The 18,051-nt window shown below is 43.0% G+C and overlaps 1 protein-coding gene and 2 long non-coding RNA genes across 4 annotated transcripts; all 3 read left to right on the forward strand.

Moving 5' to 3' along the window:
- The first annotated feature begins 7,153 nt into the window (after window positions 1-7,153).
- LOC4324862 (uncharacterized) lies at window positions 7,154-9,611 on the forward strand. The gene is made up of 5 exons (XM_015767620.3): window positions 7,154-7,724; window positions 7,818-8,168; window positions 8,261-8,552; window positions 8,650-8,757; window positions 8,844-9,611. Exons 1-5 carry the CDS (start codon window positions 7,521-7,523, stop codon window positions 8,978-8,980), a joined length of 1,092 nt encoding a protein of 363 aa, XP_015623106.1. The 5' UTR covers window positions 7,154-7,520; the 3' UTR covers window positions 8,981-9,611.
- Window positions 9,612-10,824: 1,213 nt separating this feature from the next.
- On the forward strand, window positions 10,825-13,961 carry LOC136353995 (uncharacterized). Of its 2 annotated transcripts, none has more exons than XR_010737636.1 (2): window positions 10,825-11,019; window positions 13,621-13,961. It is a non-coding gene; the product is annotated as an uncharacterized lncRNA (long non-coding RNA). The 2 variants fall into 2 exon arrangements; XR_010737635.1 differs by lacking the exon at window positions 13,621-13,961 and adding an exon at window positions 11,121-11,422.
- Window positions 13,962-14,274: 313 nt separating this feature from the next.
- LOC136353993 (uncharacterized) lies at window positions 14,275-16,474 on the forward strand. Its single transcript, XR_010737633.1, has 2 exons — window positions 14,275-14,390; window positions 16,073-16,474. It is a non-coding gene; the product is annotated as an uncharacterized lncRNA (long non-coding RNA).
- The last annotated feature ends 1,577 nt before the right edge of the window (window positions 16,475-18,051 follow it).

The raw sequence follows: 18,051 nt of genomic DNA on the forward strand, positions 1-18,051 counted from the left end.
GGTGCGTATCAAAGTTCAGTCTATGAATCACTGTGGAAAGATTCAGTATAGATGTGGAAAATGCAGTATATGCTATCGTCCAATAAAGTAGAGAATAAAGCTCCCCACATAAAAATTCAGTATATACTATTGCCTAACAGAGAGTTCAGTAAGAACCCTGCCACACCAAAAATCAATACTTAATACCGTCTAGCAGATTCCAAAAAGTTCCCCTCCAAAGAAAAAATGAGTATATACCGTTGAAAATTCAGTACGTACTACCATCTACATTTTTCTTTATGGGGGTGGGGGCTAAAACAGCATTAACTTCATCCACCCAAAAAACCATCATATGCACTAAAAGGGGAAAAATTAGCATCTGAAACTGAGAGAGTACATGAACCGAACTACACCTAATCCCTCTCTACAGGCATACATGTATTCAATTTCAGGTGGCATACCTTGGACTGTGGTGACAAACTAATTTTCCTGTGACCCTGCGGCAAAGAAGAAAATTTTAGGCAACGTGTCTTGATCTTGCCGTACAAAAATAAACGAATACTAACCTGCTGCTTTGGATGAAATCCACTGCTATGGCCCATCGATTTTGCCATTGTTGCCCCGCTCCTGCATTCAGCCGACTCTAGATCGATTACTTCTGCTTCAGGAACACATGTTGTTGAGAGAGGATCCATCGCTGGAGGAAGGGGAGGAGTCATCACTGGAGGAAGGAACAAACTGCTATCTCTGTACCGCCGCCAGCCACACAGTCGCCGCTGAATCGCTGGTCCGTCGCCGCGCTGACCCCCAAAACCCCGAAAGCTGAATCGCTGGTCCGTCGTCGCGCAGTTCCGTCGCCGCGCCGCCCCCCAAAACCCCAATTTTCGGGATAATCTGTTTGGCCTGTTGGGAGCAAACCCCAAATTACGGAATAAGCAGTCCGGTCTTTTAATTAGAAAAACTAATCGGATCCACCGAGCCAAACCCGTTATGATGAGGGAGGGAGTACATATCTGATCGATCAAATGAACGGTGGATGGGAGAGGGAGTACGTACTCCCTAGGAGTATAGAACTATTTTCCCATATATATATATATATATATATATATATATATATATATATATATATATATATATATATATATATATATATATATATATACATATATATATATATATATATATATATACATATATATATATATATATATATATATACATATATATATATATATATATATACATATATATATATATATATATATATATATATATATATATATATATATATATATACATATATATATATATATATATATACATATATATACATATATATATATATATATATATACATATATATATATATATATATACACATATATACATATATATATATATATATATATATACATATATATATATATATATATATATACATATATATATATATATAGACATATATATATATATACATACATATATATATATATATACATACACATATATATATATATATACATATATATATATATATACATATATATATATATATACATATATATATATATATATACATATACATATATATATATATACATATACATATATATATATATACATATACATATATATATATATATATATATATATATATATATATACATATATATATATATATATATATATATATATATATATATATATATATACATATATATATATATATACATATATACATATATATATATACATATATACATATATATATATACATATATACATATATACATATATATATATATACATATATACATATATATATATATACATATATACATATATATATATATACATATATACATATATACATATATATATATATACATATATACATATATATATATATATATATAAGTGAGGAGTATAAACTAGTAAGATGGATGAATTGTGGCAACGGAACCAACCGAAATATCCTGCATGACTATTTTATAATTTAGTTGTTTTAAAATTTTATTTTGAAAATGCGTATATAAAAAAATAAAAATAGATCATCTCTCGATGCTGATACATGGTGGTAAGTTGCTAACACAAAAGGGATCGGCGTCAAAAATATGTACGTCGAGGGTCTTTTTATAATGTTAAAATGCAATTATTCTTTCTTACAAATAGGCCTTTGGTGAGATCGAATTTGACAAAAACGACCTATTTATAAGAACAAGGAAAAAGCCCTAATACCCTCTCCTGGTGAGGCTGCAACATTGTTGATGTGTCCTCCTCCCTACTGGTATGTTCCTGGTAGCCGTACTTCTTTCCACCCTCCCCCAAGGGCATAATCAATAAATATTTATCAAGTGGGTAGTAAGATGGGACTCACAAAACTAGGTTATAGGCCCGGTTTAGATCCTCCAAAATTTTACCATTTTAGAGCACTTTTTGCCATTTTGGATCTAACACTACTAGTAAAAGTTGACAATTTATCATTTGCCATTTGCTAGTCCATAGTAGCAAATTGTGCCAAAACGTGCTTTGGGACCACTATTTATCTCTCTCTCTCTCCACCGAAAAGTGCTAGAATAGCAAAAGTTTAGTATGCATCTAAACACCAACTAGTATTTTTGCAACGTCAAAACTTTTGCCACCAACACTTTTTCCATTTGTCATTCCAAATAAATCTAAACATACTCATAGTTGTTTCTACCTCACACAATATACAATATGTGGGTAGTAAGATATGACCTACATGTAAAGCAATGATGGGATAGAAAAGAGAGAGAGTGAGTGAGAGAAGAGAGTTTAATATTTTTTTATGCTTGTTACCAGGTAGTAGTGCTATTGCCTGGTATAGTTATTATCTGCTCTACTATCCATATTCACAATGGTAAAGTAGGTAGTAAGGGGTCTTACTACCCACTTTTCATCCACATTGTGGGTGCCCTAAGTCATCACCTGCGAGGGATGGATGGGCTATGCGTGAGGAACGAAACGACTCGGCGGAGAGAGATAAAGGGTGTGTTTAGTTCCACGCTAAATTTAGAAGTTTAAAGAAAAAAGTTGGAAATTTATGTGTGTATGAAAGTTTTGATGTGATGAAAAAGTTGAAAATTTGAAGAAAAAGTTGGGAACTAAACCCGGCCATACACTCGTGTATGGGAGGAGGGAACACGTCACATGGCTTGAGGGGCGGTTGGGGAAGTCGTATTTAGAGCAGGTACAATAGCAGGTTATAACCTAGCTGCAAACATATTTTAATAAGATAAATGAGGAGAGAGAGAAGCAGCGGGCTATAGATTTGTAGCCAGCTGTAGCACGAACTCCAAAACGAAGTGTGTGTATGACATGTGAGACCAGTTATTAATAGTGTAGTATGTAAGCCTTAGGCCGTGTTTAGTTTCTGAAATTGGGGAGAAGTTTGGGGAAAGTTGAGAGTTTATGTGAGTAGGAAAGTTTTAGATGTGATGTAATGTGATGAAAAGTTGAGAGTTTGTGGAAAGTTTGGTGCGAACTAAATATGGCCTAAACTTGCTCTTATGCGGTAGTGCGAGGGGCTTCCTAGGGGCACACGAGGTGCAGATGTGGAGAGAAATCTTATAGCCAACAGGTTGGGATTGAATGCCATTTGAAGTGTTCGAGAGAAGCCGGAGGGGAAGAAACGCACACGCTTCATGAACGGAAAAAATCTATTAAAATTTACTTTAAAAATTATATGAATTTATTTTAAAATTTAAAATGATTAATATTATGTTAATGGCTTATCTCGTTTGATGTCCGGTACTCTCATTTCAATTTTTTCTCATATCTCAAACAAGTGCATTGTGAACGGGCTAATCATTTTTTTTTCTCTGGTACGATGGGACAGTAGTAATGCTTCTGCCACATTTTGTCAGTTGCATGCAGGGTAAAGACAGTGCTTTCTTCATGTGTGCGCGCTAACTTTTCTGCACAAACCGGCTGGCAGAGCAAAGCCCGGGGAAGGGAAGGGGCTTGCTTGCCGAGTGCCTTGCCTGCCGCTGCCTGCTTGCCTTGCCCCGCGCAGTGGGAGCCTGCGGGCTTGCTTGGAGACAAATGCCATCACCCACCACAATCCCCTTCGCTTTCATTTCTTTCCTCAGCGTTACGCACTCAGCTGCGCGATTCAAAGCTAGCGCTGCGTTGCAAACTGCTGGCGCAAGGCTGCCCATTCCTGGAGCAGTGGCGCGGGGACGGCACGAGCTGCCAAACAACGTGGGCCAACGTGCGGCACTGCACTTGCGCCGGTACCGGTAACAACGGCAATGGCTGTCAAAAAGGCGCGCCTTCCTCGCATAGCTAAAAACGAATCCAATGCGCACGGACATTTCAAAATATACTACACCAGACCGTATCGACAGTATAAGCTGGCCGGCTGGCAAGCACCGTTCTCCTCCATTTTGTGCCTTTTAGTACATATGAAATGTATTTTTCCTACCGACAGAAAACAAATCTTTTTAGTCAGACGCTCCTTTTTTTCGGAATGACATAAATTTCAGATTCTTTGTCCGCTGACGTGGTTTAGGGGGGGGTGTTTGGGACTTTAGTCCCTCTCATAAAAGAGAGGGACTAAAGTTTAGCCCCTAGTTTCCAAACACCCTCTTAAACTCGAAACTCCGCTCTTTTAGGTTGTACGCACGTCGGCCGCGCCTGCCGGCCTTGGCGCCTTGCACGTCGACCACGTTTTGTTTTCCCCTATGTCTCCACTTCAGCCGGAGCACAAACGCACGATGCATGCGAAAGCATGGGGAGCGACCAGCGTTCTCGGATCCTCGCTTCCACGTTTCTTTCTCCCGCGAAATGCTAGCGCCTCACGCTATTTTCGTCTGCCCGCCAAACAATGCGATCCCGCTAAGGCAAAAAAATAAAAAAAAAAGAAAAGGCACGCGGACGAGGCCAGATTAGCGGCGATAAAGGAGGTGAACGGAACGTGGTGGTTTAGGGCCGAGGCGTCCGCGAGGTGGGCGCGAGGTGGCTTGGCTGGTGCGCGGTGCGCCTCGCCGGTTGCAAAAACCGCGGGAGTTGCTGCCCTGGGAGCGGGGCCCACCGGGCAGCGAGCTCGGTGTGGAATTCCCCTCGACCGGCCTGATGCCCAGGAAAGCCAGGGCACGTATGTTTCGAACCACGTATTCCAGCTGTCGGTACTCGTACGACAATCAATGTCATTGTAAAGTAGAGATACGTACTCCCTCCCTCGTAAAAAAAGTCAAACTTGTCCAACTTTAACTGTCTGTTTTATATGAAATTTTTTTATAATTTGTATTTTTATTGTTGTTAGATGATAAAACATGATTAATATTTTATACGTGACTTGTCTTTTTAATTTTTTTCATAATTTTTTTTAAATAAGATAGACGGTTAAATGTTGGACACGGAAACCAATGTTTGTCTTTTTCTGGGACGGAGGGAGTATATAGGAGTATGTGTACGTGGGGTACGGAGTACATTGTATAACATGTGCATCATAGATGGCACGCATTTTGGCTGCTGCATTGGGCCCCCCACCCCAGCAGTGCCGTAGTTCGTTTCCACGCTCAATCTTAGCGGTGACCATCAACTGCTCGGCTGGGCCACACCACACACACCTACGGAGTGGCCCCCTGAAACCGCAAATCCACCGGCGAATGTTCGGCTGCGTTTCACTTTCATAGTTTCATGTCATCCAGGTTAGTACCTCTTGTACAGTTGTAACGCGTCGCTAGCCGGGTATACGGCTGGGCTCCGGTTCTTTGGGTTGCGCAGTATTTTCATACGTGACGTGTTTGGCTGCTGTAGCGTACATACCAGGACAGACGGTACAAGGCGCGAAACTCGCGCATTAATGTGCAGAACCAGGTCACGAATTGAATGCGGTTGCAAACACGAACATGAAGCCCTACGAGAACTGCGGCCCGGTGAAAGTCTCGTGACGATCGTGCTTTACGCCACATCGACCAATTTAATTCGTACCACGCCTATCTCGCCAGTACTCTCCCGGATTATCGAGTAGGTTGGCACCCCCCTCGCAAAAATGGAAAACAAGAAACCGATCGTACCACAAGGAGTAGGACTGGTGTAGTACATTACCATCAGATGTTGATGTGAACTTCAAACCTTTTTTGTTGTTATCATGTGGTTTTTTTGTCAACATTTGTTGAACTACTACTACCATTTTGGTGGGGGGAGTGTGTTGTCTTAATACCAAAGGAAAAATAGCAACAATAAGTTAGATGCATTTTTCAGAAAAAAAAAGGACCAATTCTCAGGAGGAAAACACATTACTATTATCTTTGGTGGTTTCAAACGCTAGTCCTAATCACATACACTGACTACCTTATTCCAGACACTCGGTTACTCATTTGGCCCTGTTTAGTTCGCGAAAAGAAAATTTCTAGATGTCATATGGAATGTTTGATCAGATATTGGAAGGAGTTTTCGGATACGAATGAAAAAAAACTAATTTTATAACTCGACTGAAAATCGCGAGACGAATTTATTAAGCCTAATTAATCTTTTATTACCACATGTGGGTTACTGTAGCACTTATGGCTAATCATGGATTAAGTATGCTTAAAAGATTCGTCTCGCGATTTCCATTCAAACTGTGCAATTAGTTTTTCTTTTTTATTTATATTTAATATTCTATACATGTGTCTAAAGATTCGATGTGATGTTTTGAAAAAAGAAAATTTAGGAACTAAACAAGGCCAAAATTTGCTTCCCAAATAGTCCTAACTCCAAGTCTTTTTTTTTAACCGTAAACAATTCATTTGGCATTTAAAGTTTACGGCAGATGTAGGCCCTCTTGGATATAGCTCTGGATCCAATTTTTTTTGTTACAGTTGAATATTTTTAGCTTTACAAATTTAAATCTATGATTACGTAGATAACATTTGGATAATCATTTTGTTTCCATGTCATGTGAAATTTATAATTTAAAATATTATAGTTTTACATACAGACTTTAAGTTTATCATGGAACTGAGATAAGCTATGCCTATGCCTGAGCCGTACTTGTGCCGTTGTGCGGTTAATCCGTAAAAATAAAAATCAGACCCACTAATTACACTCCTTCCGGCTCACTTTATAAAGCCACCCAACACAAGCAGAGATGAGGACCGCTTTGACCTCCGTAACCACAGCCGCTCGATAAAATCCCCAGCCGTCCTTGGACATTCTCCCCTCCATCCCACCCCCACGCCGCTTCCCCTCCTCCGTCCATCCGCTTTCCGGGGGATAATATATCTCATCTCATCATCTGATACTTCGCGTTTTGCCTTCCTGGGTCCCCCCCATCGCTCACACAGACGAGGAGGACAGGAGGTTGGAGCGTACTAGTGCTGGAGGAGGGAGGCGGGGAGGGGAGCCATCAGCCATCACCTCTCCTGGCCCTGTACGTGCCGCTGCCTATTATTGTTTCTTCCCCGCGCGGCAATTCCTGGCCAACACCACCGCCGTCCTATATTACCCCTCCTCCTCGTGTGGGGAGTGGGTGTTCCGTCCACGCTTGCAGCAGCCGCGCGGACGGAAGGGGTTGTGTTTTCGTGGGCCAAATGGCGGAGGTGTGCACCCCTGGCGCCGCCGAGGCGGAGTTGTGGCTCCCCGACGAGTTCTTGGACGATGATTTCTTCACCGTGGAGGAGAAGGCGGCGGTTGCGGCCAAGAGCGAGAGCGACGAGGAGGACGGGTTGGATGGCCTCGCGCGACGCATGGCCGACCTCCTCGCCGGCGAGGGTGGAAAGGGAACGGGTTCCAAGGTTGGTTGGTGTCTCGTTTGGCCTTGTTCGACATGCTTTGTGTTTGCGCCTTCGTTGTAGCGAAATCTGATCGTGTTCTTTTGTTTGTGACAGGTGGAGGTGATGGCGGGGTCGCCGCAGTCGACGCTGTGCGGGTTGGCGGCTTCCGGGGAGGATAGCCCCAACGGCGGTGCGTCGCAGTTCAGCTCGCCGCCGTCGTCGCCGCTGGAGCAGCCGCCGACGGACCCTTGGGACGTTCTCTCCGAGGCTGCCGGGCAGGTTGCTCGCCTGCGCATGAACAGCATCCCGGTGCCCCAGAAGCCCCATGCGCATGCCGGCCATGGCCGCTTCGTCCCACCTGCGAGAAACCCGTCTCCGCCGGTGCAAGCCCAGAAGACCGCCGGTGCCTTCCAGTTCGCGCCCAACAACAACATGCTCACCCAACGCCAGGTTCAAGTCGCTCATGTAAGTTCTTTCGCCATAAATCAACTGTTCCATGCCTTTCTGTTTGATTTTGTGACTGTTCTGATGTTCTGTTCGTCTCCGCCTGTTTCCAGTTCCACCTCCTGAAGCAGAGGCAGCTGTTGAAGCAGCAACGGGAGCAGCAGCTCGCCGCGGCAGCAGCGGCGGCGTGGGGAACGCACCGCGCCGGCGTCGGCGTCGGCGCGCCGCTTGGTCTGAACTCCTCCGGCTGGCCACCGCTGCAGAAGGCCCACCAGCAGGCGTCGTCCGCGGCCGGCATGCGCGCCGTGTTCCTCAGCCCTCCCGGCGGCAAAACGGAACGCACGGGCACCGGCGTGTTCATCCCCCGCCAGGCCGGCGCCCCCGCCGAGCCCAAGAAAAAGCCAAGTGCGCACCTCCTCCGAACCTCTTCCTTTACCTGCCCTTTTTTGCGTGAGTCGCGCCGTATTTTGGGCTAAAATTCTGCGGCTCTGCTTGCCTTCAGGCTGCTCCACCGTGCTTCTGCCCGCGCGCGTCGTGCAGGCCCTCAACCTCAACGTCGACGATCTTGGTGCCCGTCCTTGCTTTCCCGGCGGTTTCGTTCTCGACCACGGTAAGTTCACTCCACGCCTACAATTTTTATGTTACGGTTCACCAATGAGTAGTACTCCTGACAGTTTCCTGATTCATTTCTCACAGACGCTCTGGTCAGTCGGAGCAATGCAATGCTCACCACCCAGAAGCGGGTGCAGCACCACCTCCACGCGGCCACCGCGGCGCCGCCTACGCTTGCCGCTGCGCGCGAGGTGAATCTTCCCCAGGAATGGACATACTGAGGCGCAGATTTGCTTCGTTCGTCTGTTCTAATCCCAGTTTAATGGATCATATTTAAGAATTATTACTGCTACTATTATTAGTGCTAGGTAGGTGTTAGGCTAGAATTAGGAATGGCATTGGCAGTAGCATCAGTGTTAGGTGTTCTTTTGTATGGTGATATATTGGTTATTTTGGAAGGTGGGTGATGGATGCAGATCAACAGATGAGAAATACATGGCTTCCGTAGGTTGTTCAGGGTATTGACGGTGATATATCCAATAATAAGTGTTCTTTTGGAGAATTGAATGGAACTCCATCCGTCCCATAATATAAGAGATTTTAAGTTTTCATTTGCAAATATTTGATCACTCGTTTTATTAAAAAAATTTTGAAATTATTATTTATTTTATTATCTATAGTACTTTAAGCATAACTTTTTGTTTTTTATATTTGCGAAAAAAAATTAAATAAGACGAGTGGTCAAACGTTGTAAGCAAAAACTCTCAAAATCTCTTATATTGTGGGACGGAGGGAGTACTATGCTAGTTAGCTCTATGCCAGTTAGCTCTAGTCGTATGATGATTGGAAGAAATCATCAGATGTTTGAAAAGTTGTAAGAAAGAAATAATAAGAGCTTCAGATTTCCTTTAACACTGCGTTTGCTGTGTTGCCTTTGTCTCATCAGTCTCTCTTGCATCTTTTTGAAATATGTTGCTTCAAGAGTCAGGAACTCACATGAGTATACAGTTTATTCGTGTAATTGTGCATCAGTGCTTCCCCTTCCACTTTTTTTTTTTTTTGGTGCATAGCATATTGCTCTGGCTATGTATATGGGATTCTGATTTGGGTTGGGCGACAGTTTCTGTAGTTGGATGGATGTGGAGTAGTAGGAAGTACAGAGGTAAAACGGGTGGTTGTGGTACTCAACCTGTTCGATGTATCTTGACAAGTCTAACATATGACGTCCTAGTTGCTTAACATGGTGGTGTCTTATTTCTTTGGTCTATTTTTAGTTCCAATCATAATCAACTGGTCATCTGCCACCGAAGAATCTGCCCTGGTTGGGGCCCGGGATCTTGCATCTTCAGCTTCCTGTCATTACCTACCGACGGCGACGCTTGTGCTGCAACTTGCGAACTCGCAACTCCGATAATTCTTGCCAAATTGGTTGCGAGATTAATAACACAGCATCACGAGATCACGGCTTGTGTTGTGAATTTCCCCTTGGGTCCCCCGTCACAGCACCAAGCCACAAAGTTAAGGTACATCTGTCACATTTTAAACGTAACAATGGGTTTCTATGTACTTATGTACTTTCGTTTTATTTAAAATTTATATTATCATATTATTGATTGTTCATCTTATTTAAAATTTATATTATTATATTACTGTAGGATCAGAGTAATATGTCATGAATTAGAGCATATCTAAAGTAGTGAAAAAAGTAAAGTGTTTCGTCACCTCATTGCGCCACGTTATCAATTTAATAATGACCGTTGGATGCACAATGAATTCAACACCAGCCATCAGATGTGAAGTAGTAAAGTTGAGTGAAAAAAAAAATCTGGACCATGGTAGAATGCTCCAGTGGCCAACGGTCCATGGTCCAGCCGAGGCGTCGCGAATAGGAGAAGCCGTCGTGCCGTATAAAAAAGAAAAATCACCGAGCAGGTGAAAAGGTCCGAAAAAGAAAAAGAAAAAAAATTATCCACCGCTGCCTCCGCCGCCTGCCCATCTCCTCGCTTCCATCGCCGCCTCCCCATTGCCGTCGCCTCCTCCACCTCCACTTCCACCCTCCTCCTCCACCGCGCCCACTCGCCCCCTCCATATCCACGTCGTTGGCGCAAGTTCCTCATCCGCCTCTGCCTGCCACCACTTCCTCCTCCTCTTCCCCTCTACCAATGCCGCCTCTGTCTCCACTACCTCGTCCCCGTCCTCCACCCACAGATCGGTCTAGCCACCGAATCCCGCTGCGGCAGGAGGCCGCCCGGCCCGCTCGCCGCCATGAAATGGGGCGCCGGCTTCTACCACATCTCCGAGGAGACGCACCGCCTCGCCGGTGAGCTCTAGGGCATATAGCAAACTAGAGATGTTCCTGTTGATTGCCAAAAAGTTGAGTGAATTCCACGATCTTGATTCCTTGATATAACTGGACCCAAGAAGCTAGAAGCTGAGGTACGCTGGTTCGTTGATTCTTTGTCTCCATCAATGACGAGAGCTGTCAAAGATCCTCTTCCGAAATAACCAGATATGTGATTTTATTTGCAATTGATTCAGTAGCTTTTCAATCCATACATATATTCTGAAATCAGGCAAACATTAGCTACGGTACCAAATCATTGTCTCTGCATTTTCTTTTACATTTCCTCACAGCTAGCTTGCTCAAATTGTTCATATGTTTAACCACACCTATTGGATGTCTCATGATACTCATAATATAACCAAGGAAAGCTCAGATAAAATATCATGTAATTTTGTCATTGCAGTTGCAACAAATTTTGAAGTTGTTCAGATTAAAACAGTTAATTTTTAGCTAGGTTCATTTGGTTTCATATCAGCAGTAATCTCAAACATCAGTCAAAATACTCTGATGGTACCATGGCTGCAATATGCTGATTAAAAATGGTTGTTTCCCCTGTCACTGAATTCTATCTGATGACTACATGACCTGCATGCCAACCTTCAGAATTTCTAAGCATAAATACTCCGCCTTTCTAAATAGTTGGAATGTGTATAGTTAAATGCTTCATTCACAATATGGGTTTTTAATCATTATATAAAAAATGTTTTTTTCCTTGATGGGTGTCTTAAGGACAGTCCTAATAGAAGTCAAGTATAATCCAATTCATCTCAGATTATATGTGACATATTAATGTTCTAAATCTTAACTACTTTCGGCTTTATCTCCTTCAAAAGGGAAGATGATGAGCTCTGTGCTATGCATATACTCTCTCCGTCCCAAAATAAGTGCTGTTTTGCACTATTCACGTTTAACGTTTGACCATTCGTCTTATTTGAAAATTTTTTATGATTAGTATTTTTATTGCTATTAGATGATAAAACATGAATAGTACTTTATGTGTGACTAAATATTTTCAAATTTTTTAAATAAGACGGACGGTCAAACGTTGGGCACGGATATCCACGACTGCACTTATTTTGGGACAGAGGTAGTATAATATAATATGAACTTGATATAACACTGGTACAGGATGGAGGCGGTTTGAAGAACTTCCTAGCTAAAGGAATAAGTGTTAAAGTAATATTTTCCTATTATTATTTTCCTGAATTAGTAAAAGATGATTTATAGTCATTGTTATATTTACTTAAACAGTACTCCCCCCGTCTCATACTACAAGACTTTCTAGCATTGCCCACATTCATATATATGTCAATGAATCTAGACATATATAGGTATTTAGATTCATTGACATCTATATGAATGTGAGCAATGCTAGAAAGTTTTATAATATGAAACGGAGGAAGGAGCATATTGGCTACAAGCAGCACAAATATGTTTTCGCATGTGAATAGATAGATGGGATATAGGATTGTTTTGAGTTTATATTGAACATGGAATTGTACATTACAACATCAATTGTGTAATAAAATTTTGAACATATAGTTGAGGCCATATGCTTATCAACTTAGGTAATCCATCAATGACGCTTAATGATCAAAATTCAAAACAAACCAACCTATTATAACATTTCCAGTATAAGAGTTTTCTTGTATAGGGGGTTTAAAATGGGTATCTAAAGTCGCGCAACGTCCGACTAGGTGGCTAGTAATATTGATTTTAATATATTTAATTGTTTTTTATGTAAACTTAGTATATTTATTCCCATTATTTTCAATTTATTTTATTTTAAATAATATTTGATAGTTTCATAGCGATCGCAGTATCTGGATATACTCTCTAAAATTTGATAGGATCATGTGAAAAATATCGTTTAGGCTCGGGCACTCGGTATATAATCGTGTGGATTAGGATACAGATAACCTTGCCAAGCCGGGCGTTTGGCCAGAGTTTTGGGTGGATTCCGTTTCGGCAGCTGGCTGTTTCCTGTCGTCTTTTGTTGCGGCGTGTCGTGTGGCCGTGGCCGGGCAGGCCTCTGACCGGTCAATTTGTAAAGCTATTATCTCGTGTGGCGTGCCAAGTCCTTTTGTTTTCGGTTTGTACCACCTTGCCGTCGAACGAAACCTCGGGTTCTGTTCAAATTTAAAAGAGAACCTTGCCCGGCGCCTTGTTGGGAAATCCGGATTTTCTTAACGATGCCTTTACAGCAAAGCTGATACTACTACTAATACTAATCCCCCTCCTAATCCCCTGTTCGAAGGCGCCTTTGTACCCTTGCTTTGCTGCACCGTACGGTAGGCAGTATAGTACTAGTAGGATGGATCTTGGTGTCATGACTGATGAATGTGCACGAGGAGGCTAGCTAGGCGAGCACATATTGTTAGGCTGTCGTGATCGGTGGAAAGGTTGGGTTTTGCGTTGCGTCTGAGCTGGTGCAACCGGCGCCCATGTGGCCGTCAGGTTGCCGAGAGCCAGCAGTTGGGCGGTGCCACGGCCACTTTCTCTCTATCGATTGGTCTCGGCTCGTTGTCGCGCTGGTTGCGTCATTTGCATCCTCTGATTGCTCTCTCCGTTCTCCAGATCAAATCCAGCAGCGGAGCGTCGTAATGCAGGTGTACGACTCAAGTAGTAGAAAAACATATTTTTGAATCAACAGGCTACGAGGCTAGTATTTGATGGAGTTGTACTGGAGATCCTAGGGGCACTCTGTGTACTGGAGAATTCAAAATGTTTTGGCGGTACTATCCGTAGCCTGGGAGACAAGACCCGGACCTGGAATATTTGTGATTGTGAAGAAAGTTGAAATGGCAGAGGCGGGAATAGAAGAATTCTCTCCAATGTGTTTAGTCAACTGTAATCGGTTATATTTAAACTTGATTATGTTCTGCGCTTATGTCACGCTCTCATGGCTGATTGCTGGAGGCCTGGCAGACTGACTACCATGGCAATTAACAAAAGCCGAATTACGTCTGCGGAACACAAATGGAGCCTTTGTGCTTACCTACCAAGTCTTTTTCATTTTTCATTGCTCACAAAGTCAAATACTAGCTTGGAGCGTTATTTTGTTAACCACGTGAAAAAACTTTGGAGCGTTTGAGGCTGCCCGCCAAGAGAGCCGAGACGAGCGCCTGAACGTAGACAAAGCGGAAAAGGTGGCTCCTAGGTAGGAGTATGTGCATGTGTACGAGTACGAGAGTACAGTTGCACCAGCTGTTTTCTGTCGGACTTGCATTTAAATTTGTCCATCACCTTGGGCCATCGGCTCTTTCCCCAGGAGGCCAGGATGCACGGAGCGATGGATTATTGGTGTTGGTAGTTTCTCACTGCGAGGGGACCGGTATTGACAACAGGTCAGCAATGCACACAACCAGAATCTAGTGAGACAATCCGGTTTTTAATTCGTGAGCCTTTCTGTTTCTTTCGTTTGGGAGTTGGGACCATGGTCCAGCCCTGCGATAGGAGCTTACAGGCCTGATAGATTTGGTGCTGGAATTAACCTGTGTCCAATTATCTTATCTTCTCTAGCCTTGGCGGCCCTCCTCTAATTGTAAGCGAATGCTTTAGAAGGTTGAGTTTTTTTTTATGGAGGAAGTATTTTCATAGGTAATTATATACTCCATCCGAGCTGATAATATTAGTCGTTTTAGACAAGGGTAAAGTCAAACTTTAAAATCTTTGATTACAAATAATTTCTAAAATAATTATCTTAAAAATATGAAAACCATATTTGTAGATTAATCTTTAAAAGTACTTCAATAAAATCATATGTTTGTTGATATTTTTATATATATTATAATAGAAAATAGTTGTCAAAGTTACTTTTTGAAGACTGTGCCCCTGTCCAAAACGACAAGTATTATCAACCCGGAGGGAGTATCTTGATTTCCCACCTGTCACCAGTTTAGAGAAGTCCTGGTGGCGGATGCCAAAGCTTTATTTGACTCTCTTGTGTCTCCTTGGCTGCTGTGTTGCATACATAATTTAGACGTCGTTGACTTTTTACCAATCATTTGTTTTATTTAAAAAAATATACATTATTATCATTTATTTTATCGTGACTTGATTTATCATTAAATATTTTTTAAGCATGACATAAATGTTTTTATATTTATACAAAAGTTTTGAATAAGATGAATGGTCGAAGGTGGATAAAAAAAATCAATGGTGTCATCCGTTGAAATGCGTAGGGAGTACTACACAAAGTCAGCCACTTGTCGTCGTGTTGGCGTAGAACACGCCATGCTTCCCAGAATATACAGCAACGTGCCAACGTGTGGACCGCATCAGCTGATCAGCATAGTGCAGCAGAATCAGATACGGTGTTCCATCGATCACCCGATGCTATAGTCAACAGAGGAGTAGTACTACACTACTACATGCTCGCGTCAGCAATCCTCTTTGATCTGATTTGGTCCGGGGCTAATCACTTCATCGGATGATCCTGGTTTGCGAGCAATCTTCTCCTCATCCTATTGCATGTGCCGCCGGGTCGTGCTGCCGGTAGGCCACGCGATCGATGGAGTGACGGCCCACTGCGCGCGCGGCTGCGGCTCGGTTCAGTGGATACGTGCATGCACGCATCCGCACCGCACCCTATGTGCCCGAAGCTGATTATTCCTTCCGTCGCCCGCCGCCGGCGGCCGGCAGCCCGGCAGGCTGGTCCGGGGCCCAAGTCACACGATAAAAACTTGGAGTGCAATCTAGCCTTACGTTATTCGAGTGGATGCACGCATGCTTTCCGATATGGATAGGTCCGCCTCCGGGAAGGTCGGGCGTTGTGCTCGAGTCTCTGATTTTCTGGCCCAGTGGTGAGGAGGCTATGTCAGGACTATTCGCTTCTAAAGCCCGTTTGTGCTGCATGAATCCATATTTGGGCCATGACCACTGATGGCTTTAGGCCCATCATTAAGCAGTCATAGTATTTGTTTTGCTTTGGGCCCTCGCAGCCTACTAAAATCTAAGTTCTTTTTTTTTTGACACAACTAAAAATCTGAGTTAGTTCAACTGATCACACCTGAATATTCTTTGACAGAGTTGGGCGACACAACAGGATATGACAGTGAACATTTGGAATCATCTGTTCGTCACGGTGTCAAATCTCTCGTCATCTCGCTATCCACGAGCGTCTATTTTGGGGACTATTTATCAACAAGTTGATTTACTGATCCTGATCCTCGAAGTAATAATGACGACTGGGTGATTGTCGCCTGTTGATAGTTGCTATTGTCTGTTGATATGTGTACAGAGCACTACAAGGTTCTCTTCGATATACAGCGTCTGATAAGGACTAACGATGTAGGCGAAACAACTGCGGTGGATAGTTCCACTTTCATATGTTCTTGTACCTTTATCTTTTCAGTTTGTTCTCTTGAACTGTTGGTTCAAAACTCCCCATTTTCAAGGAGATCCAACCGAATTTGCTCCATATTCAAAATTCGCCAGCATTTCCTGACAACCTTACATTTAAGGAACACAAATGCCCTCCATCCTCATCAAACCTGATGCAAACTGGATATCTTGTGTCAGTTTCAATCCCTCTCATGTTGATGTTCGTTCGGAGAGGAAGGCTTATTATGTGCAAAACTCTCCCTCTCCTTGGGGAAAAGAAGGATTTTTGCCCCAAAACCGTTCCATTTTATTCCTTGTACACGACAGTACTAGTTTTGGATGTAAAACTAGCTAGCTGAGATCGTGATCGTGCTCGCAAAAAAAGAAAAAAAAAACGCCAGAAACGAACCGCTGTGAAAGTGCGAATCATGATCGAGACCGCAGCGTGCGTGTGTTGATGGCTCTACCGATCGCTACGCGTCTTCGACGCGGATGATGATGCCTCGCCTTTCCGGCTGAAAGCACCTGTCGGGTTCGAACAAAACAGGCGCCCATCTGGGCAAATACCGCGGCTTCTCGCCGTGCCCCTGTGGCGTCTGCTTGTCCATCTTGCTTCGCCGCGACTGCAACCTTTCTCCTCTAATTTTCATCACCTCCTCGCTCTGGACGCGTACAACTTTAGCCGTCCAAGCCAGCTTATCCGCCACGTGTGTGCATGATACGCCATGATACTGCTACGCAGATGATTCGGTACAGATGTGTATGATACGGAGTATTAAATTTGGCTTGGCCAACGGCACATGTCAAAGTTGCTGGGCGCAGACGTGCACTTGTCATCGGCTTGTCCCGTAGCAGCGTGTGATCACCACCACGTTCGCGTCACTTGGGGTTGTTTGGTTCTCCATGTTTCCATCTCCAGCTGTGTCGGTTTTTTTATGAACCCCGATCCGGATCGCTGGGATCTGCATGAGAAAGCAGTTAACAGGTAGTAGTATCAAAGTTTCGAGTCATGTTGAGAACATTCGAATTTCACATGGGGAAAATAGGTATCGGAATGACAAAATAAGACTTGGCTTGGTTCCCTTTCGTATTCTCCGAGCTTTGACTTGGAATGGTATTACAAGGAAGGTGGAATTTGCATGACCGGATGGTTATTCCGCGGATAGACAGCGTACGCTAGCTTGGTGCCAACCTAGCACAGAAGATGGAACGATGGATTAGCAAAGTTTGATCCTTCGAGAGAAGGATGGCACCGGCCGGCCTCTATATAATGTTCTATGCTTCGTTTTCAATAAAGAATTTGTGGTGTGCTACATAGGAGAGTACACATTAATTGTTTTGTATAGTATCGGGGTACGTACATTTGTTGATATCACAGCGGACAACGGTCAATACATGGAATAAACAAGTACACGTGCTATCTTCAATCACAAATACTGAAGATTTATATGAAAAAAAAGAATTCCCCAGCACCACCAGAATGTAGACGTATATATCAGTTAAATACTTAAATGTCCCTATAATGTTAATTGATACTAACAGTAAAATATGCCAAACTAAATAATTTGTGCAGGCCAAGTTTGAGTAAACCGGGTTAGGCTCTGGTTGGCTGCCGTAGCCAAGTCTAATTGAACATTGATAAATACGTCATTAGGACATTGCAAACTTCTTCCAAAAGCTCTT

This window comes from Oryza sativa, chromosome 1 (assembly GCF_034140825.1).
Source record: "Oryza sativa Japonica Group chromosome 1, ASM3414082v1".
Taxonomy (NCBI): Eukaryota; Viridiplantae; Streptophyta; class Magnoliopsida; order Poales; family Poaceae; genus Oryza; species Oryza sativa.

Excerpts from the sequence above, each read along its gene's own strand:
- LOC4324862 (XM_015767620.3), top strand. The coding sequence starts at position 7,521 with ATGGCGGAGGTGTGCACCCCTGGCGCCGCCGAGGCGGAGTTGTGGCTC. Across the intron at positions 7,725-7,817 it reads GAAAGGGAACGGGTTCCAAG|GTGGAGGTGATGGCGGGGTC; the intron begins GTTGGTTGGTGT and ends TGTTTGTGACAG. Across the intron at positions 8,758-8,843 it reads CGGTTTCGTTCTCGACCACG|ACGCTCTGGTCAGTCGGAGC; the intron begins GTAAGTTCACTC and ends CATTTCTCACAG.